The sequence below is a fragment of the Channa argus genome, chromosome 15, assembly GCF_033026475.1.
Source record: "Channa argus isolate prfri chromosome 15, Channa argus male v1.0, whole genome shotgun sequence".
Taxonomy (NCBI): domain Eukaryota; kingdom Metazoa; phylum Chordata; class Actinopteri; order Anabantiformes; family Channidae; genus Channa; species Channa argus.
This window is the reverse complement of record NC_090211.1, coordinates 21,803,339-21,825,190: the sequence shown is the minus strand read 5'-3', so window position 1 is coordinate 21,825,190 and position 21,852 is coordinate 21,803,339. Positions and strand designations below refer to the sequence as shown.

The 21,852-nt window shown below is 42.0% G+C and overlaps 3 protein-coding genes across 7 annotated transcripts; all 3 read right to left on the bottom strand.

The window, feature by feature from the left end:
- Positions 1 to 493: 493 nt before the first annotated feature.
- On the bottom strand, positions 494 to 6,107 carry hmgxb4a (HMG box domain containing 4a). Of its 3 annotated transcripts, XM_067476690.1 has the most exons (13): positions 6,037 to 6,107; positions 5,274 to 5,379; positions 4,899 to 5,035; positions 4,739 to 4,814; positions 4,048 to 4,647; positions 3,605 to 3,808; positions 2,492 to 2,670; positions 2,293 to 2,374; positions 2,143 to 2,207; positions 1,910 to 2,006; positions 1,663 to 1,826; positions 1,396 to 1,518; positions 494 to 1,179 (listed from the first exon to the last, which is right to left on the bottom strand). In XM_067476690.1, the coding sequence occupies exons 2-13, from the start codon at positions 5,308 to 5,310 to the stop codon at positions 1,135 to 1,137; spliced, it is 1,809 nt and encodes a 602-aa protein (XP_067332791.1). In that variant the 5' UTR covers positions 5,311 to 5,379; positions 6,037 to 6,107; the 3' UTR covers positions 494 to 1,134. The 3 variants fall into 3 exon arrangements, with proteins under 3 accessions (XP_067332791.1, XP_067332790.1, XP_067332792.1); XM_067476689.1 differs by lacking the exon at positions 5,274 to 5,379 and having other exon boundaries at positions 6,037 to 6,102; XM_067476691.1 differs by lacking the exon at positions 6,037 to 6,107 and having other exon boundaries at positions 5,274 to 6,023.
- An 879-nt stretch (positions 6,108 to 6,986) lies between these two features.
- Positions 6,987 to 12,534, bottom strand: ankrd54 (ankyrin repeat domain 54). Of its 2 annotated transcripts, none has more exons than XM_067476700.1 (8): positions 11,847 to 12,534; positions 11,346 to 11,393; positions 11,141 to 11,272; positions 10,679 to 10,750; positions 10,410 to 10,457; positions 9,946 to 10,070; positions 9,344 to 9,451; positions 6,987 to 9,155 (listed from the first exon to the last, which is right to left on the bottom strand). In XM_067476700.1, the coding sequence occupies exons 1-8, from the start codon at positions 12,235 to 12,237 to the stop codon at positions 9,081 to 9,083; spliced, it is 999 nt and encodes a 332-aa protein (XP_067332801.1). In that variant the 5' UTR covers positions 12,238 to 12,534; the 3' UTR covers positions 6,987 to 9,080. The 2 variants fall into 2 exon arrangements, with proteins under 2 accessions (XP_067332801.1, XP_067332803.1); XM_067476702.1 differs by having other exon boundaries at positions 11,174 to 11,272; positions 11,847 to 12,526.
- Positions 12,535 to 13,246: 712 nt separating this feature from the next.
- Positions 13,247 to 21,301, bottom strand: foxred2 (FAD-dependent oxidoreductase domain containing 2). Of its 2 annotated transcripts, none has more exons than XM_067476688.1 (10): positions 21,108 to 21,301; positions 19,768 to 19,961; positions 19,374 to 19,679; positions 19,044 to 19,295; positions 17,856 to 18,176; positions 17,428 to 17,594; positions 17,047 to 17,212; positions 16,430 to 16,656; positions 15,583 to 15,753; positions 13,247 to 14,662 (listed from the first exon to the last, which is right to left on the bottom strand). In XM_067476688.1, the coding sequence occupies exons 2-10, from the start codon at positions 19,956 to 19,958 to the stop codon at positions 14,430 to 14,432; spliced, it is 2,034 nt and encodes a 677-aa protein (XP_067332789.1). In that variant the 5' UTR covers positions 19,959 to 19,961; positions 21,108 to 21,301; the 3' UTR covers positions 13,247 to 14,429. The 2 variants fall into 2 exon arrangements, with proteins under 2 accessions (XP_067332789.1, XP_067332788.1); XM_067476687.1 differs by having other exon boundaries at positions 19,768 to 19,964; positions 21,108 to 21,300.
- Between the last annotated feature and the right edge of the window lie 551 nt (positions 21,302 to 21,852).

Genomic DNA, 21,852 nt, shown 5'->3' with positions numbered 1-21,852 from the left:
CAGCCACCTTTTCATTTTAAACTTGACGTTGATCCCTGACAGACACTTAAGTGAATCTACTCACAAAGACAACTCAAAGTGTAGCCACTGTACTTAGGTGCAGTTTTGAGCTACTTTACCTCCATGGTCTGTCACTTGTGCTTCGTCTGCATCCAGCACGTTGTAGCTCTGTATTTGTTGGTGCTGTTGTTGTTGGCCTGCTGCTGCACCAATAATTGGGGGAAATAAAGTGGTTTACTGATGTGTCCAACATTCTGACAGCAGGGACTTTAACCATGTAAATGAGGTTTAAGTAGAATCTTAATTTCACATTATTTATTACGTTGCCGTTTTTTTTTTCTTATTCTTATTTCTATGCCAAAAATACTGATTTTGTATATGTAAAACCTGCAGGATCAGCAGTTACGAGGCTTCGTTCTCTGGCCACCTTGAGCGTCTGTACAGCAAAGCATGAGAAGGGTGTTGTAGAACAAAATCGGGGGACAATTTGAAGAGTTTGGGAACAAGCTTGCATTTTAATGTTTTTGACCAATTTCAAGCTCTGGCAGTGAAGACACGAGGCTAAATTGTTGACATTCTATAATACAGTCAAAATGTAAATGCACAGTAAAATATCAAATGCATAAAACAAAAAAAAGCACGACAACAAAGAAGATTAAGCACACGATGAAAAAAGAAGTCAAAATCCCCCCCAACACTTTTACGGATGCTCTGATTCTCTTCTGTAGATACCAGCAGTTTTTACATGGAAAAAGAAAGAACATGTCAAATATATTACATTACTGATCATGATGAGCAACAGACACGTTTTGTTCCTGTACATTTCAGTAAAAAACAAATCTCCAATATGCAGACAGGACACGAACATCCATTCTTACCACAGCAAACTGTACAGTAACAGTAAAACTATGCTGACAGGCCGAGACTGAGTGCGTTCAGTAAAATGTTTCAGTTGTATAAATGTGACAGTTACAAAATTAAAAGAATGACGTTTTTTCTTTAAAAAAATACACTTTAAAAACATGTTCACACTAAAAATATTTTAAGATTACTGTTCGCAAACAGTGGCTTAAGTTAAAGTCCTGTAAAGAACCAGTCCCGTCAAATGCATCAAGAGGCCTACTCAGTCCTTCCTCACAGTCCAGGCATGATGTAGGCGATGTTGTCCAACGTGTTTGACTGATGCAAAAAAGAAAAGAGACACATTTGTTAGAAACCTGTAATAAAAAGTTTAGAAACACTATCAACAAAAATGAAATTATTTTTCTCACTAAATAGGCAAAAGTCAGGCTCATGACGTTTTTTTATGAGGCACGTGTGAGGAACAAATTGGGACTACTACACTTTTACTAGTACTAGTACTTCTGCCACCTATGTACAAGGTCAGCACCATACCAGTACATTTCGAGGACATCCGTTTAACTGTGGTATCTGTGCTGTGAGACAGGTCAGTGGTCCCAGTGCACACAGGATGGAGTCCAGAAGTACCGACAGGCTCCCAGACACTGCAACCATCCCCTGATACAAAGACACACAAGTAGCACAGACTCCGTTATTTCACTGCATAAACTGTTACACATTTTAAATGTGTGCTTAACCACATTAAACTGTGTGTGCATGTGTGTGTGCATGTGTGTGTGCGCATGTGCAGACTTACTGTACCTCTGTTTCTTGCAGTCGATGGCCAATCAGAGACAGGGACTCTCCCAGTAGCTGGAGATGAGCCGCTGCATCGATGGGATCGACGTCTGGGACTCGTGCTGGGGACAGGGACATGGTGCTGGGAGTCCTGTTCGGCGACACCATCCCAGCTCCCGTCCCTACGACTTTCACGACGAAACACAATTTAACACAGGACTAACGAGATGATGAAGAGATCGTCTGAGGACACTAAGGGGCTGAAAAGTACCTTTGCTTTTGCTCTCGCTCGAGCTCTTGTGTTTGATTGTTGTAGCTTCGGCTTTGTTCTGTTTGTGCTGCAGATACTGAGCTTTCTGCCTCCAAACCTGAACATAACAAACGTTTAGTGCGGCACCACAACTGCAAGAAAGCAACACCATAGCAATGACAGTCCTCTGTGAAGTCACACGTTCAAAGCTCGTTTCTATTTCTATATGCAAAAAAAAGAGCAAGAAATAATACCAGCTTGTCTTTTTCAGGCATCGCCTTCCAAACCTCTGCCAACTTTTTGCTGAGCTCACCAAAGACTGCAGATTAAAAATGCAAACACATTCTTAGAAATACGAGACTATAATTACAGGAGACTTATACTGTGTGCTGCTCTTTACCCACCTAATCCAGGCTGTTCTGCATTTATGTTGACCCTGTACTCCTTACAAAACACCTGATACGCTGTTGTGTTCTTCTTCTTGGGCTAAAAGAAAACCAACAAAGCTATAAGATACATGGAACTTTTATGACGGTTGGTCGTCTGCATTAATAAATTACCTGCTATCAACCTTATGAGACATGTGACCAATCAGTTTTTCACCTTATCTTTCTCCTTCTCGTGCTTGTCCCGATCTTTCTCCTCCTTTTTCTTCTTCTTCTCTGGTGCTCCATCACTGGGTGGATGGTGGTGTGGAGGGATGGGGGTGCCCATGGCGTACATGGGACCAACAGTACTGTGAGTGACAGTGGGGTGGGAGTGGCTGTGCCCCCTGGAGGAGTCTGAACAAAGTCACACAAAGATAAATAACCTGAGTGGACAACTATTGCAAAAGAAATGTACAATATGGACGACGTTCCTTATAAACAGATGTATTGAAAACTGATAGAGTAACAGCAAATTAAGTTATTTATCCCCCACAGACAAATGTGATATTGTTTTTTTTGTTTAAATAATGGACTATGTTTCCTCTCTTTTTGTGATCACCACTACCTCTGCGAGCCCTAATATATTTAGAACATTTTGAAATAATAGCCTAGACACAAAATAGGTGTATGCAAAGGGCAAATACCAAACGGAGTACACTTGATAAGGGAGGATGGCATATGTATGCTTAATGCTAAAGTAAGTGTCTAATAGCATATGAAGGAGTTAAAAGGCTGGAGAAACAGAAAACTCCCTGATATTAAACACATGTGTGTGATGTCCAGCTACCAGATCAGATTTATTGCTAATGGAAATAAGACTCAATGCTCTTTAGAGAAATTTCTATATAAGCAAATGATTCTAATTTCTCTGACTTTGCATTTGCCCTGAGTTCATTTCTCTGTTATAACATACTTTCATCGTATTGCGTTTCCTATGTTTGTAGGACACATGAGCTGGGCTGTAACAAAGTGTATGTTAAAATTTGACAGGTAACTTAAAGTTACAGCCTGCAGCTTTTTCTTCATAGTATTATTCTCCATAACTCATCCCGTGATGTGGAGAGCAGCAGTGGAAGCCTCCAGCGGAACAGCACTGGCAGCAGTGCAGAGATGTTACCTTCTAAAAGTGTTTTGAACTAGGCTCCAATCAAAGGACAGCAACGATTTCTCCTTGAATAGTGAGTTTGACTTATTTAATGAAATAATATATAATAATAATGATAATTATGACTAACTAAAGTTCTCCTGCTTCTCATACAGATTCTGTTTAACGAAACAGTAAACTTACCTCCAAACCCTTTGCTGTGCTTCTTGTCCTTCCCACTTTTATCTCTATCCCGGTCTTTCTCCTTGTCCTTCTTCTTCTTGCTTTTCTTGCTCTTCTTCTTCTTTTTTGACAAATGTGTGTATGAATCATCTATAACCAGTTCCCCTGCCTCCAGCTCGCCCCCCGACGAGGAGCTATCATCACCCATTCCACCTCCATAATGACCTGTGTCACAGAGAAATCTGTTGCCACACTGTACAACAGTCCCTTTAATCCATTTAAAACAAAGATTACAACCCACAACACCTGAACAATATATCAAATTAATGGTATATATTGTCTGGCCCTAACAATCTCTATCAAAAACGATCAAAACTAATTGTGTGAATTCCTTATCTGTATGTGACCCAGTGTATAAAAATTTCAGAGAGAAAGATAACTTGCATCCTCTGGAGCATCAATACCTTCCACCTCCACCTCTTTCCCCACCACAGGCAGTGGATCTCTGCTCTGCTGCTGTTGCTGCTTCTTCTTCGGTGACTTTGTGAGATGTGTCCTGTCTCTGTCCTTCTCTTTCTTCACACCTCCTTTGGAGGAGTGCAACGTCAACGGGAAGCTCTCTGCTTCCTCTTTCTCTGGCGACATGATTAGCTTCATCTTTAGCCCATCAGCCTCTCGCAGCGTCAGCGGCGGCTCCTCTTTAGCAGCTCCACCGTGGAACAGCGACAACTTAGATGAAGAGGAGGAGGAGGAGTGCTTTTTGGAGGAAGAAGAAGATGATGAAGACGCAGGGCGGGACTGAGGAAAGGAGTGACTTCCTTTATTTCCACTAGTGCTGCTGCTGTCGCGTTTGCGGTCCTTAGAGGAATGGGAGGAGAAAGATGGGTAAGAGGGTTTCTTGTGCATGTGGGGGCTGGGGTCAGAACCCGTAGCCAGAGGGGAGGTGATCGCCTGCAGGAGGCCCATTGCTGTGTCTGTGGAGGATGAAGGGGAAGACAGAGGCGGAGAGCGGTCTGCAGACTTGTGCTTTTTCTTGTGGGGAGGAGGACCTGAACCATCATGGTCTGATACAGGGAACAAAGGGGAAGAGAATAAGTGATCTGAGTCCTAACTGTGTGAAATTATCAGATCGTTACGACACAGCTCTGCTCTCACCTCTGTAATAGTAGTCATCACTGTGTTTCTTCTTCTTTTTGTGCGAGTCTCCACCCAGCATAAAATGTTCTGCATCCTGATTTGTAATGACACCAGTTTATAGACATCTTTGACGTGTAACAGAATAAAAACTTTTCTGCTGAAGTCAATCTTAACTTACCTTGGGCCTCTTCTTGGAAGACTTGCGGACCTGTGCAGCAATCTCCTCCTCCTCTCTGAGCAGATCCTTGTACGACCTCCTCTTCTCTCTCTGGCTCCGACCAGCTGCGAGGCCCATTTCTCCCTCCAGCCCCATGTCTGAAATACATGAAAGTCTAATTACACTTTGTAATTCTTGCCTAAAAAGAGAAAATTAAACATGCAAATATGTTCCATCCTCTTTCTGGCATGGTGCAGCAGCAAGTACAGCTTTGCCATATGGTTTTATCCATGATATACACTTCATTCCAAATAAAATAAATGTTTTGAAATGGTTTGGCAACCAATCCGATGTGCCTCAAACATCTATTATGTGCAGGTTGTTGGAAGACATCACCTATTCCTCCTTTGCCTTGGATTTCCTCAAAAGCCATGGTTCCTCCTTTGTCAGCACGTTTACTTGTCACAGGACGTCACTGACACCATGCAGGCAGGATAATGACCTGTTAGGTGCAAGATTTTAATTACGCACTTTAAGGAAATGAATTTCTCTTAGCCTACATCTCTGCCGGTGCGATGAGTGAGAAGCAGCTTCTTGTTACACAGAAACAATGAGGAAATCTTAGTCATTTGGATTCTAACATTCCATAGACGTCACCATAGGTATTTACACCCAAGCAGTTATCGTGGACACAGTCTCTGTTCGTCCCCCTTGAGAAGTCCACATACTACTGGAGCTGTAGGAAACCTGGACACAGTCAAAAGTGGACAGCGGGTCATGATGAGCCCCTGAACTGGTGGGAATGATGAGGTCTGTCACCTACAGAGCGCAAACACTTCTGCTAAACAAATTCCCGCCTACTTTTTGGAAAGACACACAAACACACCCCCTCTCCATTCATTTCGGCTCCTTCGCCTGCCAGCGCTTCCAACACTCCGGTCCGTAACGCCGAGCGTGTGCTCGGCTGGCCGTTAGGAGGACTAAGGAAAACTCGAGGCTTTCACCCCACGGCCAGGCCGTGGTCGCCTCAAGTGGGAAAAGACTGTGTTAGAAATGCATTTAATACTATGTATAGCTTCAGACAATCTGGAATAATCGGGATATGTAGTTTACAAACTCCGGGATGAAAGGAATTAATGTGTTTATTAAAAATTTCTACCTCTTTGGCATCTCCAGTTTACGCGGGTCCGGCCGCCATGTTTTATTACCGGCGAACAACAATACGCTTTGTGTAGGGGAGGGGCTTGGGTAAAGCAGCCAATCATCGCAGGGGGAAAAATATCCTCCAAAATAAAAGTACGCTCCTGTTTGCTCTGTTTATTTTGAAATAATCAGAAGTAAACAAACAATCTCCAGTGCCAGTACTATTAAAGTACTATTAAAGTACTACTCCAATGCTTTAGTCGAGTCCAAGGCACTCAGCTGCGCACCACGGGCTCAGTGGTTCGATTCCCGGTCCCTCCTGGCATACGTGTCAAAGTGTCCCTAGTTGCTCCTGGTGGGTGAGGGGACCACCGTGCATGACAGCCACTGCCCCTGCTGTGAGTGGGTGAACGAGAAGCTTCATTTTAAAGTGCTTTGGACAAAAGTGCTATATAAGTGGCCATTTGCCAAAGTCCAGTCCAGATTTGTTCCCCGTGTCCCTCATTAAAAGGTTTCTGAAGGAATCTAAAATGTTTGGCTGCTTCTTCAGTTTAATTGGTGAACAGTCAGAACAACTTGAAAAACCTGATTTCTGGATATTCACCATTAATAATAATCAACAATCATTCATTTTTTTCCTATTAGTTAGTGGCAAATAAAGCAACTGTTGGGCATTAGGAAATTAAACTTATGTATTGTAAACTAATTTCAAATTTCTGAATGTGAAAGAACAAACATTTAGTAGTTATTAATAAATAGACATTTCCAGTAAATAAAAAGTTCATGCTCGGTTACCTGGTATTGTAGTTGAATATATACAATTACATTAAAAGTAAAGAGCAAGTACTTTAGAAATTGCACTTACACTTAGTATTTATATAAATGTACTAAGTTTTACAATTCTAATGTATTTCATTATAGAGGCCTGGATAGATAAGGCCATGTTTTGACGAATACACTAATATACCCAAAGATAATGATTTATTGATCCACATGTATCCATTTCCCACAGCAGTCAAAGTAATTTTTACAGTACAATTCAAATACAAACAGAACATGCATAATACAAAGAGGCTGTAAATAAGAAAACCAAATACATAGCTGTTTTCATAAGATTTCATTAGAAATGCATATATGCTCAGTTGTTGGTTTATTAGGTCCAAAAGGCTGAAGCTCAGTGTAATCCATCAGTTCTGCACTAAAGCCTGCTTAATGAAGGTGATAATGTTCCGCGTCCAAGAATCCAGTAGCATTAAATATATTAACACATACATTCCGCAGGGATACATTTACTTTTTCTCCATGTAGTCTCAGGATTTTTCCCCACAGTCCAAAACAGGTTTGATAGCTGGCTACACTAGATCGGCTGCAAAGTATGAATGTGAGTATGAATCGACACCAGCTGCCATTGAACATTAACACAGTCACGAAGGATTTAATGCAGGACTGACTTAGTTTAACCTTAGTGTACCTAATAAAACGGCAACATAACGTACCTGTCCATCACTGATCACAGAGCTTGGCTAATATTGGTCGGCAACAAGATAATACCGCATGTCAGCATACACATTAAGGCCATTTCATACTTTCCGTGTCTGTCTGCTACAGTATCTGTGATGTAAATATCATCAGTAAGACGCTGAGATTGGTGCAGACTCCATACAGGTGCTCATGTGTCTGCAGCCACAAGGTGCCGACTGCACATGTGCTCCAAAACTGCACTAGGTGCTCATTTCATGCATTGAAGCTACATAAGGTTTACTTCAACTTCCTTGGCACAGTTTATGCAAAGTGGTTACAAATACGTCTTTTCACGTTGTAGTGCCCACGTAGTATGTAATAAAAGCACGTATGTGTCGAAAATGCAAGTACGCGTTTGTCAAAGGGCAAAAAAAGCAAATAGGCCCTTAGCCTAGTAGTGAGGATCCTCGTTAGCATACGCAGTTTGTTTGGCCCTTCCTTTAAGCCAGCCGTGATCCTAACATGAACCCTTAAATACACACGCGCGCGCGCACGCACTGCACTTCTGGATGAGCTTCTGAGCCACTTGATTCCCTTTATTACCCTCAGAGATTTCTTGTAAAAATCTTCTAAACAGCAACAATTTGATGCTGTCTTCTGTGACTTTGAGCTAAATGAACATCTACAATTTTACGGTGCAGGATGTAACAATTAAACAATCATCTAATTTAAATTAACATTGCAGCATGATACTGCTCCCACACAGACAAAAGAATTACTTAGTTTCTCATAACAGGAAATCGCTCTCATTTCTGAAAGAGCCTTTTACTTTCTAAAGAAATATGTTTCACTTTATTACGACATCAAGTTTTTAAGACAGCATTTTTTTTTATAGTGAGATGACACAAAATATGATCTTAGGAGATACCAATGTATTTTGTTAAAAATTTTGAAATTATTACAGCTCGTGTGTTACTATACTGATATGTTGTTATAAATATGCCTCATGAGCACAGAATAACTTAGTAACTTCTAATGTGAAAAGTATCTCCTGATAATGAGAAACTGAATAATAACTTTTTTTTTTGGTGACAGCCATTTGCTGTACAACATAAAAATAGTTTTGCTTTTTTTTTTTTTGTTTATTAGCCACAAGCTCCTCAAAATGTCATCTGAGCTGCAGGTGATTGCCAACAAAAACCCATCAAAATCCGCATGCTGATTTGGCACATTTTTTACGCTGGGTGACCTTCCTGATGCAACCCTGACCACCACCGTATGCCTGGGGATGGGGATGGGCTGTTGGGGGTTCAGTGTCTTGCCTTGGAAGTGCGGGGTACAACCCTGTGACCCTTACGTCGGTAGGCGACTGAGCCACTGCTGCCCCCCCAAAACAAACAAACAAACAAAAAAAAAACCCAAAAAACATCACGGTCTTATGTTGGTTAAGAGAGAGTCCAAATGTTACTGTTAAGTACCACAGTATTGTAGATAAACATGTAGTAATTTAGAATATTGATGGAAATGTTTGTCAGAACTAGTGCAGCAGAGACATGCTGGAAAAGCTGCAGGACCTCAGCTCTGGTGACACTTTATCTTCTACCTATCCCCAAAATTCTGTTTCTGTAGACTGAGTGATGTAAAACTGGCCAATAAATCCGTCACCTCATCGACCTGGAATATAAAAAAATATTCAAAAATATACGTACATGTGAGTTGGAGAAAAATAAACCCAAACAAGAGCATAATAAATATGCAAACTGGTAATAGATGAATTTGTCAGTTAAATTGTGTCATTATTGATTTTTTCCTCTATGCATGTGAATCTCACACACACGCACACGTGCACACACACGGCTCACCTGCTCTTTGGTCCGTGTTTGCTGCAGCTGAGTGGAAATGTGTTCCAGCCTCTCTTTAGCTTCACTCTGTCCCATTAGATTCAGATACTCCCTCAGCATTTGAATTATCTATTGAAAAATGTCAACATATAAAAATCTTCAGGTGATTCTGATGATATTATATGTGCTACAGCCTACTTGGACAAGCACAAATGTCCTGTTTGTTTAAGGTCGGGGCACAAATCTTCTTTATCAATGTTACGAACTGCATTAGGCCCTGGCAGCTGTTTTTTTCTCATCTGACCAGACAACCATGCTTCGAAAAAAAAATCATTGTCACTTCCAGTTTACTTAAGGCAGTGACCTTAGAGGAGGTAAACGTTTGACTCACTGTAATTCTGATATAAAAAAAAAAACACTCCAACTGTCTTTGAACAACTGTGGGACAAAGGCTTTTGTTTGACAAAGTAGAAATCCTAACAGACCTGTTAAAGACACATATAGTGACATCAAGTCTTTGGATCAGTGATGTTTTTAGTTTATAATATACTATATGTTCCGACCTCAGCTGCCTAAGCTCAAAGCCAGGATTCTTTAAGCTAAACAGGTAGAACCTTCTGTACCTGTGTGACCTCCCCTCTCAGGGTTTCTAAGCTGCGTGACTCTCCTTCCTGCAGAATGTTGAGTTTGGACCGTGCAAGGTGCAGCGGGGTCCTGCCTGCTCGGTCCAGGGCGTCCACACGAGCTCCTGAACAAAAGCAAAGTTTTTATTATTATTTTTTTTTTATTATTAACTCTGAGTAATCAGTACTGAAAGACTATTTTCAAAGTAACTGATATACATGTGAATGGCTTGTAAGTTATGCAGCTTCTTGTCCATTAATTTCAGCACATCTCAGATCAATACACTACTGTAGTCACTCGTGTCAAAGGGATTTCGTGTAAAGATATGTTTGAAAAGATTTGCATAAACTGAACCCTGTTATTCTGACCAACACAATAAAATGCTGGACACGTTCACTCATGTCTGCTAAAGCAAACTGCATTACTCCTATTATAAACGAATACATAAAGACTTGACTCTCACCTCCTCTCAGCAATGTGGTGATTACAGGCACATGGTTGGTACAGGCCGCTGCAGAAACACAGAACAGCATGGAACCAAAACAATAATAAAAAAAAAAAAGCTGTTTTCAAATGTTGAATGAAAAAACATCCCTCACACCAACTCATTCTGCTTTACATCTGTACATTAAACAGGTGTGAGCCCAAAGCAGCTGCACAGTTGTGCACTAGAGTGAAACCACAAACATGTGCACTGTTGACCACACGGCTCCAGGTTTTACAGGCTCTTACCCAAATGAAGAGGGGTATTTCCCAGACTGTCTCGCTGGTTGGGGTCAGCGCCGTGGCTCAGCAGCAGCTGAACTACAGACAACAGGAAAAAATACAAATAAAATTGTTAAAATTCAATATTTTGGCAGAGCCACATACACCAGGCCTTTATACATCGTGTTATCTACATTATTATGTTTTACAATGAGCCATGACAGAGTTGGCAGTTTTTCTTTATTTTAGCAATCGCTACAAAAAATGTGATTAAAAAATAAATAAAAAATAGGATTTTTATACAAAAACTCTTATAGGTAAATAAAAAGCTTATTTTACATTTACTTACATTTTGTCAGTATTGATTTTATTTTATCTTACTGTATTAAAAGTAAAATATTAAAGCAAACACTGTAAAATAACTTTCCTGTTTTCTGCCACCATCTGAACTAAATAAAAAAAAAAAAAAAAAAAAGGGAAACATCTCACTGATTTTCATCCAAACAGCTGTCGTCCACCTACCAATGTTCTCATTGCCATTGCAGGAAGAGAAATGAAGGGCTGTTCTTCCCTTGTCGTCTGCTGCGCAGGGGTCTGTGTCGTCCTGCAGGAGCTTTCGAACTGGAAGAAAACTGCTTTATTAGCAAAAGCAACTTTCACGGCTCAAAAGGATCCATCACCTCACTGCTCATACCTGTATCAATGTCATTGCTGTTTGCTGCCTCCCTGAGTCTTTTGCAAGCTGTGGAGATAAGTGACAGCTATGTAAATACTGATCATGATGGATGAATGGGGTCAACGTGCTCAGCATCAACAAACAAAGACACTATTCACAGGCAGAAAACGGATGCAGCTTTTCATTAGTGTAACTCTGACCAGGACGAGAACTAAAAAAAAAAAAAAAAAAAAAATAGACACAAATGTAGCTAAATTCGACCTAAACAGTCCAAACAAACATAAAAATAAAACGACCACACAAAGATGAACAATTACCCAAACTAGACACAAACTGTAGAAAGATGCCGAGTTACAAAACATGAACCATGTTGAAGGATTCAAACCAGTAACGGGGCTTTTCCCTGTTACCCGGGGACCCGTTCTCTGGAATTCCGCCCAGTTCTTTGCACACACACGCGCACACACACACACACACACACACACACACACACACACACTTAATGTGACAGTCTCTTACCGTAAATATTTTTACCGATAGGACCGAGGTTCCGCGCGGCTCTGTGGTGTCGCCTCGCCCGGCTGGCCGTCACCTTCCCCGGCTTGCTCGCTACTCCACCGCCGCCGATCTCCGCTCGCCCCGGCTCCCACAACAAATGCAGGTACCGCAGCTCTTTGTCGTCCGTCTGTCCGACTCGACCCAGCACCACTTTGCCCTCACCGATGCCACTTATTCCGAAGCCGACAGCAGCGGTTCCCCCGTCGTCCATCCCCTCCGCGCAGCTCCGCTGCTGCTGTCTGTCCGCCCGGTGTTCCTCTTCCTGGGGTCCAGGTTCGACCATGTACTCCCCCTCGGAGCTGGATCGGTCATTATCCGAGCCTGTTGCAACGATAGGGCTCCACCCGTCCATGCTTTACCGTGACGTATGGAACCTGTTTACACTCAAGTCCGTGCTGCTCCTGCCGAAGCCAAAAGGAAATAAGGCGGACAGTAACATCAGGAGTCGGCTTTGGGTTTGGCTTCTGCACCGTCTGCGAGATGTGGGGCCATTGCACGGAACATAAAACACAGCAGCTTCCCCGTTAAAGTCCGCCCATGCTGGGCTAAATTGGACCGTCTGAACAGTGGACAGTACCGTCTTCTCACGGTGGCAAAATGTCCCCTCTTTTATATTTCCGTGTCATCGGGCAAAAGCAGTAAATAGCGCAGTCATTGGACAACAGCTGCAGCGTCACAGCGCTGAGCACCAATCACATCCTCTGCTGTCGCCTTTCCTCTTCCTCCTTTAAGTATCCAAAGCTTGTTGCACTACTGCCCTCTGCTGGCTGGTGAACACTGGCTTTACTGTTTCCACAAACGTTGGCACGCTGTGTAAACCTACTGTAACAAGTCAAATGCTGAAAGTTAGACTCCTTTGTCGTATTTTTCACTTCATAATAAAGCCGATAAACATAATAAACGTGGCACCCAGGCTCTTTTACTATTGAGCCATGCTTATACCATCAGAGACACTGGCTTTTGACCTCTGGGTTATAGGTGACATGGTTCCTCTCCTTTTATCACGGGGAACTCAATTTCAGAGGCCACCAGACAGTTTTCCACTTCAGTCCATATTAAAGTACTTGTGGAAGCAGAGACAAACTATTTGCCCATGTGGTGTTTTCCACCACAGAATCCTTTTTCCTACCAATGCAGTGGCCCTGTGGGGCCCGAAGGTCATGGCCATTAACAGACTGCCCATTGGAGATGTTTGCTTTTTGGTTTTTTTTCCTTTTCACGTCTCGTTGCCCCTGTCCCAACTTTTTAAAACACTCTGGCATCAAAACCAAAATGAGCAAACATGTCCAAACATTACCAGTTTTAACATTTGACGTGGGTTTGTGTTGGTTTGGAATCAATTAAAAAACATGACTTGCAAATCATCGTCAATTCTCTTTTTATTTATATTTTACAGTGTCCCAACTTTTGCTGGAAACAGGGTGGTATGATGACTTATGAAGCAAACTATTTCCAATAAAATCAAAATTTTACCTCTTTTAAAAATAAAACACATTGGAGCTTCCTGTTGCTGTTGACAGTAGCTCTCTAATGCTTGTATGATTTCTTCCTGCTCATAAATCAATAAAATTCTATAAAACAGTTATTAGAGACTAAAAAAAACTAAATGTATGTTACAGGTAACATCACATATGTTTTATATAACTTTGTGACAACACCACCTTTATAACTTTTCATAATGTAGATTGATATGACATGAACATGGCACATTATTCTTTATATAAATATTCTGTGAAGACTAATAACTCTGCCCCTGCAACCTGTGGCTTTGGGACGTCAAGAGGTGCAAGTCTGAGCAGCTGTGACATGAGGAAATATACACAGATGTGCGTCTTTTTCCAACTTTGCCCTGTTCTTTGCTTTTTATGACTGATTACTAGATAATCTTACTTCTTCTGGATTCATAAACATAATTAAAATAAATCAAAGGAAAATCTGTCTTTGGCTGAAACAGTCATGTAGACGTACGTCTGGTGATGCAAATTTTAGGGCGTCACAAGCTAAACATTTGGGATCCACACTATAGGTAGGATAAGGGGTGTTGGAGGTAGCAAATCTGAGGTGGAGGTCTTCAAGTGTCCATTTGGTTCTGAGGAACTGAGACCAAACAAAAGAAATAAGCCGGGTCCAAACCTCAGCAGGGTTTAATTTTACAGCCACAGGTCTGAGGACGTTATGTCGCTGGACTGCTGTGTGGCACCAGGCTTGGTCTGAGGTCTGCTGCAGACTGGTTTATTGTTGGTGCAGGAAGTGAACAAAAATAATGAATTTAAATTTGTTTTTAAGCTTATAAACAAATTATTTTAGTTTCTGTTACTTTGCAGTCATTCATTTCATTCAATTGATAATTAAACTAATTAACCAAGTGACTCTTGTGTAGCTTGTGTTATGGACCCACATTGGATCGTGCCTCTGTTCGGAAAAAGTATTTATGTTTTTCCAGGTATAAATGGGTCCATTTTAAGTCAGGTCCTGAATGTTTGACCCATGAAGATCTGTACCCTAAAAGGACCTAAACAGGATCCCAAGTCATAGCATTAACAATCACAAGTCAAGTTTCAGCCCTGAAGTAATGGAGGCTCCAGCTTGTGCCAGGTAGTTGGGAAATGCCGGATCGGTTTCTGATGTTCTAGCCTCTTGCTGATCCGGCCTCGGTCCAGCGTCATGAATGTGCAGCGACAGCCGATTGCTGCGAGCAACACCCTGCCTCTTCAAGTATCCGTGCTGGCAGAACAGTGGCGGCTTTCGATGGGTCAGGGATGAACGGAAACACGATTCTAAGAAAAACAAACAGGGAAAAAACAGGAATGATTTACATCAATCTCTGCTACTGAGGGATCCAAACGTTCTGAAGCACTAAAACATGATGAAGCAAATAGAGGAAACCATTAAACAAAATCATGAGAATTACATGATATTTAACAAGATGCTGCCTGTGTGTTTGGCTCGTCGTCTGTCGCTGCTTTGTTTGTTGGTCCTGTCTTTGACACTTGTCTTTCATAATGTCAACTCTCTGCTGGTGTGTAGTCACCAGACTTTATTGGATCTTAGGCCACCTGCAAGCAATCGAGTGTAGATCACGCAGGACGGGCATAAAACGTTGCCCCATTACTAAGGGGAATTCCACGTCCCCGTAAGAAACTCCATCGTCGCTGCAGTAAGTTCAGTGAGAGGCTGGTTAGGCTGATTAAATAAGCAACAACCTATTTGAGACTCTTCAATCTGGCTTTAGAACGAAACACAGTGGAATGAGCTCCCTTGCACATTACACAGGCGTCATCCTTGCCTGTTTTAAATCACTTCCTTAAACTCACTTGTTTTCACTGACCTTTGACAATTTTATGGGGTTTTTTTGTTTTTATTGTTTTTTTGTGCTGCTTTTATTTATGTTCATTTTATGTTTTTAACCTATACAGCACTTTGGTCAACCTAGTTGTCTTAAAGTGCTCAACAAATAAAGTTACAAGTTACAAATGAAGACATCTGCTGGACAAGCCTTTGATTGTTAATAATGTAATTATTAAAAGTGTGTAAAAGGAAAACTGGTCACTTTTTAAAAAAAAAAAAATCTAAAATGAATTTTCTGGCACAACACAACACGCGAACACACTGTAGTTTAACAAGTTGCTCTTTTTCCCATTATTATGAGGGATAAACATTCTGTGTCATATTTCACCTGGTCAACAAGCTGCTTTACCTGCATAAAAAGCCCTGAGGTCAGTCTGGACACAGTGCTCCAGGAAGCGGCGCAACGGCTGGACATGAGACATGGGACCATCCCATTCTGTGAGGAAGTCCTCCACCATGTGATGAAGGGCCTTGGGCCTGGGTAGAGACCAGCCATGGGGACGAACATGCATTTCCTCCTCTGGGGTAAAAACGTCAAAGAAATAAAAAGCAAGGTCAGAGGCAATTCAGGACCCGCGGCCATCACACAGCAGCTGGATCAACCTGTTTTTGTCTCTAAACTAAGAGACGGACATTGAGTAATTTAATTATCTGACACAGGTGCAGTAACTTTAATAATTATTTCAGTGTTTAAGTGGCCTGCAGCAAACTCCTGCTCAGACTCAGTACAGTACCACTGAAGCATTTCAAGTTTTATTCATGAGTTCAATGAATTGCAATAGTATTACTGTAATTAAGCATGAAGCCCCCCAGCCAACCCCCTCCCGCCCCCCCCCCCCCCCCCCCCTTGTTGTACTCAGACTTTCAGTTACTGCTGAATTTTCAGATTTTTGAGCATTAATTAATATTTAGACCTGTATATTTGGGAGGCTGCAGGTTATAACTGTCCTCTGGAGGCTTCACAGTGCTTCATGTGAAAAAAAATTGTCCTTTATAAAATAAATTTTAAGGGTAGTTTCACTAAAATTACAGGAAATAACATATAGAAATAGCATAAAAACACGGGGTTATAAAACCCCTGATTAGCACCAAGACTGATATAATCAATTTCCTTAAATATGATACTAATTTTCATGCTCCCGTAAAGAACGGCAGTATTTCTATAATAAACAAAGTATAGGAGCAGTTCTACTCACCAGTAGGAAGTGTGTCATAGTAGTATAAAACAGGGTGAAGAAAGTTGGATTTAAAAGCTTTAGTCCAGTCTGTTTCTGCCCTCCTGCGCCCTAGATAGTCAATCTTGTTCTTCCCATACTGCATAACCAGAACCAGCAGTCCATGGCCGGAGACCTCGTGGCCCGAGAGGGCGGAGAAGTGAGCCAAGGCCTGGACCGGAAACTCCTCCACATATTCACAGTGATCGCTTTGAGTCACAGAGAGGAGGTGGGACCAGAGATTAACAGACAACCAACTTGCTTCCAAATAAAATGATTTGGGGATTCTGGGCTTATAAAGATCAGCACTTTACGAGTTTACACATATAGAGAGTGTACAGAGGATTCACAGTATCAATATGAGGTGAAACTTATAGGATTAATAATGTCCAAGACAATTTGGCCATGTCTGCATTGCTTGGAAGGATATTTGATGCACATTACTTTCATTTAAGCCAAATCTATTTCTTTACTGTTAATAAGAGAGAATTATGTCGTTAAACATTGGATGCATCTTGACTTCACCAGAAGCAAGTGAAACAAAACTTTTTAGAAAAGTCTAGTTTTCCTGGTGACATCTAAAAAAAACATCTGCTCACCCTCTCAGAAGAACGACATCCCCGAGCACCTCAAACATTTGGTACGGTCCAGAGGCCTCGCCAACTCGCTTCAGGATCCAGGACTGCAGCTGTGTTGTCAACAGTGTTCTTGATGGCCACGGGTTGCTATGGTAACGATGTTCAAGCACATGATGTACAGCTCGCACTGTGGCAGTAAAGCCGTATGGTTTAGTTGTATCACCGTGATCATACACAAAATTAGCTTAAAAATCTAACTTTATTTAGATTCCCAGTTTATTTAGGGATGAGGTTTATAATAATTAACTATTAAACTGAACCGTGCACGTTCTTCTGAGCCAAAGGGTTGCAGGGCTTTCACAGACAGGTCCAGCTGTAGCAGCAACATACAGTATGTTTCACCTGTGTAACGGAATCCGTGGACGAAGCCGCCGGCAGATGAGCGGTAATCTCTGGAGTGAGCAGCTGTTCCCAACACAAACAGGTTGGGGGTGTTCTTCCCTTCGTACCAGGCTGTCACGGCGGGCAACCGGCCTTTTGCATTGTCACTGTGACGTGGGCAGGCAGAGCTGGCGAGAAGTTTCATAAATGTAGACATTTTAACTTTCTAAAAAGGAAATTAGCTTTTGGATACAACATTCAATGACAGGACATCAAGTGTCATTAATACATGGAAACGGAAACAATGTCAGTAAAAGTACAAATTCCCAAAAACTGGGGAAGATGTGCAGAAGTAAATAAACACAGAAAGCAATGATTTGCAAATCACTGCATTCTGCCTTTATTTACCTTTTGGGAATTGGGGTTGAACCACAGTGTTACACGTGTACCTGTCGAAAATGCTGAAGTTGAATCTGAATCCGAGGCATCGAATCACGCGGTCGTACGGTTTACGTGTGGGGAAGTTGTCGATGTGATACCCTGGCAGTTCTTCTCCTGTCACATCCGAGCTGTTCGCACCCTCCTGTTTTTTTTGTAAGTACTTCTTTAAAGTCAGGTATAACTTAGTCTTTTGCTCTTTTGTCTTTGCGCCTGTTTTCCGTTTGCTCTGTTCTTTTCTCTTAGTGATAACTATTTTCTCCACACGTGCCTCCACCAACCCATCAAGAGACTTCAGCTGATATGTGTCCAGCAGGTCATTATTCACAGCTCTGAAAAAATAATAATAGGTAAAAAAAACAAAAGACAGAAACACTTTGGTCAGTTCACATAAACAGACATTTACACTGATCTCCAACCAGCAAATATGTGCAAAGTGTAAATACCACTATCTGACTTGAAAAATATAATTTGTGACTTGATTTTTGAAAAATGTTTAAAGAAAAACAGAGATAATCAACGAGAAAAAGGTGGAGTTGGGCTGCAAAAAAAAAAAAGCAAAGTCAGAATCAAACAATTAAAGGTTTAATTTTAGCTAATGATTGCAACCTGTGGTTAAAACAGCTGAAAGTAACAAACAGTCTAACTGGTAATAAACTAAAAGTTTGAAGCATTTAGCTACAATTAATAAAATCAGTGAATCTGTTAATGTGTTTGGGGTTCAAATAGTTAACTAATAAATACCTGAAAGCTTTAGCTAAAAATCCCATTAATGGTATTAGAAGCACTTAGAATAATAAGAGTATTAAATTGGTGAAGAACATTAGCTAAAGTAAGAGTTGATGTAGTTACGAGCAGTTAATGGACACAGGGCTGGAAAAGGTAAGAGAGACTAAAGCTGACTAAGTTGGAGATAGAAGCAAAGGATAAATGCTGAGTTATGTAAAAATAATAGATAAATAATTTGAATAGCTTCAGGCAACAAATAACTAAAACCATTTGCTAAAAGTCTGAGATATAAGAATAGAGAGAGTTAAGAGTAATGGGTAAAGAAATCGTTAAACCCTTTAGCTAAAAGTACGGTGGACACATCTGGTATTTGTGAATCAAAGTAATTCGAAAAAGTTGGCATAGAACTGAAAATTAACTGTGGAAATGTAGGACGAAATAATATTCATATTCATGTGAAACAAATTCACCTGAGATCTCCAACGTAATGTGTTTGCCAGGCCAATCGAACGGGGCTGGAACTGAGCATGTGAACCCGACTTGCTCTTCCCAAGATGCTCTGGGCCGTTTCAAAAGCCGAGTTCCCTTTTCCCAGAATCAGTACGGCCTGGTCCCGATAGTCCTCTGGGTTAGTGGAGATGGACTCGTAGCCCTCAACCAGGTCAGAACCGACAAAGTCCACTGTCTGAGGAACCCACAAACCTGTGGCTACCAGAAGGACACTGAGGGACAAAGGACATAAGTAAGTGATCCAAGCAAATGTAACATTTTCACGTCAGGTTCCGTGTGATGCAAAGTACCTGCACGTGTATTCGGAGGCGTTTTGATCAGTCAGGATGTAGCTCCTGCCAGTGGCTGACTGCGCCGCCCTGATCCGTCCAATGTCCACACCGTACTGGACCCTCAAACCAACCCTCTTCACAAACAAGGAAAGATAGAGCGGGAAGGCGTCAGCTGGCGGGTAAAACTCGCCGCTCACGCTCTTGAAGAGCAGATCAGGTTTATGGCTCAGCAGGGAGTTCCAGTCGTGCCGCAGGTTGAACTCTCGGTTCCGCCTTCCCGTGTGGACCTTGTTGATGCTAATGAGCTTCCTGTGCCTGGGATACCTTCACACACAGAACAGAGCAGACAAGGTGCGTGTCACAGGTAAGTCGGGAAGTGCACCGCACAACAGGTCTTCACAAAGTTACCTACCTGGTAAAAAAGCTGCCTGGGCCCGAGTTCCTCTCCAATATGATGTAGTCTCGTTTGGCCCTGGAAAGGAAATATCCCATCTGCAGTCCTGCAGGCCCAGCTCCAAGCACACAGTACTCATGGTGGAGGTGGTCGCCTCTGACGCAGCCGATCAGCACCGCAAGCAGCAAAGAAACAAGGCTCAAATCCATGGCCTGCTGGACGTGGAGGAACACGGCAAACGTGAGTGAGTATGCGAATAAGGATTTAATATAACAGTAAGTGGAGCAGCCATCAGTTCTGCTGTCAAAGAAAATAATGGATTCCAGCAAATGTTGATAACCTCACTGAAAACTTTGGAGCCAGCTAATTACGACACGGCTGTAATGCAATAATTTAGTGACTTGAAAGTGTGGCGTGGTTAGCAATGCCAGCTCACAGCTAGAAGGTTGGCGGTTCGAATCCCTGGCCAGCTGCATGTTCTCCCCGTGTTTGCGTGAGTTTCCGCCAACAGTCCAAAGACGTGTTGGGTTAATTGGTGACTTTAAATTGAGTGTGAATGGTTGTCTGCGTCTCTCTGTGTTGGCCCTGAGACAGACTGGACACCTGTCCAGGGTGTCCCCCCACCTCTCACCCACTGACAGCTGGGACAGACTTCCACAACCCTGAACAGGATAAGCGTTTACAGACGAGTGGGTGAAATGGATTAAAGATGCAAATGACCACAATTTAGAGCCACAGCAAAAATGTTTGCATATGAGGTTTTGGTTTTGGAATTTTACTAAAAATATATGTTTTCACTTTGTCCTGATGGATTTTGGAGGGTAAACTGAGGGACAAATTAGCAAAAGACGACTCAATTTCTGAATAACTCCACATGAATAATATATCAAAGCTGTTAGCACTTAAAATGACTTTGGTTCAGACATATTCGAGGATTTGGGAAATTAGGGCAAAATCTCTTTGGCGTTTGGTAAAAACCTAATTCATTTTGTAAACTGAGAAAGTGACTTTCATGCGCAGAAAGTCAAATTAAACATCCAACATCCCAAAGTGTGGAAAAAGTAAAGGGCTGCATCGTGTCGCGGTTTTCCCTGATTCTGATGGTCGGTTCCTTCCTGTGTGGTTACGTGGGCCGAGCTTTCTCCCCACCGCGCCGTCGACTCTGTGCGGGGGAAACAGTGAAGCTAAACACGCCCAAAGTGCTCACGTCCACCAGCCCACCGACACCCAAGCCCCGCTAACAGCCCACAGAACCTCCGGCTCTCCGTGAGCTCTCCGGGCGACGTTGTGTCGCTGTGCTGCGGATGCGGCAGCTGCCACCGCCCGCTGCCCTGATCCAGCTGTGGAGCCTACGGTACCTTCTAGATCCGTCGATCGCTGCACATCTGTGGGTTAGCGCGTTTGAAACCGCTCCAGCCTGCTCCGCGTTTCACATGTGGCATTTTAAGCCCGGTTCTCCTCTGGGAATCCTCCACCGCGTCCCCCGTTGGATTGAAAACCCCCCACTAGTGGAGGTCTGCTGCATTAGGGGGCGTGATTAGACGCCACCATGGAGGTTGAGGGGCGGGGGTTATTTTGGTTTCAATAAAAATGTGTTTTTACATTTGATTCTACGTGTGTGTGTCTTTAAATCCACACGATAATAGTTCAGGAGAATCTTGTGTGTTGTTAACATTTCAAACTGTCTAAATGCTAAATCTTAAATGGTAAATCTACTTTGTAGACTTCAAGTGGATCCATTTTCTTCACTGTTGCTGATAATATTTGATTCAGAGTCACCGACATCATTTAAACTTATCTCATTTTTTGTTTGAACAGTTCCAACGAAGCGTATCAGTCTTGGTTTATTGAAGTGTCTGACACTGGCTGACTGTGAGGAAAGTACCAACAGAACTTTGTATAACTTTCTTTGACTGCAAACAAAAACCTGATGGTCAGAACACAAAGCCTTTACACAAATATACTGCAGCATGTTCATTTAAATTTAGCATATCTCTGTATGCAAAGATAATACTCTTATGTAAGAGTAGAAATGCTAGAGTCTGAATTGGAAGTGATATCTAACAGTTCAAACACACAGTATTAACAGAAAACAGTTTAAAA

Coding starts and splice junctions, on each gene's coding strand:
- ankrd54 (XM_067476700.1), bottom strand. CDS start 12,237: ATGGACGGGTGGAGCCCTATCGTTGCAACAGGCTCGGATAATGACCGA. Junction 10,751..11,140: donor AGCTGTTTGGATGAAAATCA/GTGAGATGTTTC, acceptor TGTTGTCTGTAG/TTCAGCTGCTGCTGAGCCAC. Junction 10,071..10,409: donor CACCACATTGCTGAGAGGAG/GTGAGAGTCAAG, acceptor GCTTTTGTTCAG/GAGCTCGTGTGGACGCCCTG.
- foxred2 (XM_067476688.1), bottom strand. CDS start 19,958: ATGGATTTGAGCCTTGTTTCTTTGCTGCTTGCGGTGCTGATCGGCTGC. Junction 16,657..17,046: donor GATGTCGTTCTTCTGAGAGG/GTGAGCAGATGT, acceptor TGTGACTCAAAG/CGATCACTGTGAATATGTGG. Junction 14,663..15,582: donor CCTCAGGGCTTTTTATGCAG/GTAAAGCAGCTT, acceptor TGTTTTTCTTAG/AATCGTGTTTCCGTTCATCC.
- hmgxb4a (XM_067476690.1), bottom strand. CDS start 5,310: ATGGCTTTTGAGGAAATCCAAGGCAAAGGAGGAATAG. Junction 2,375..2,491: donor ACGAGAAGGAGAAAGATAAG/GTGAAAAACTGA, acceptor GTTTTCTTTTAG/CCCAAGAAGAAGAACACAAC. Junction 2,007..2,142: donor TGCCTGAAAAAGACAAGCTG/GTATTATTTCTT, acceptor TGTTATGTTCAG/GTTTGGAGGCAGAAAGCTCA.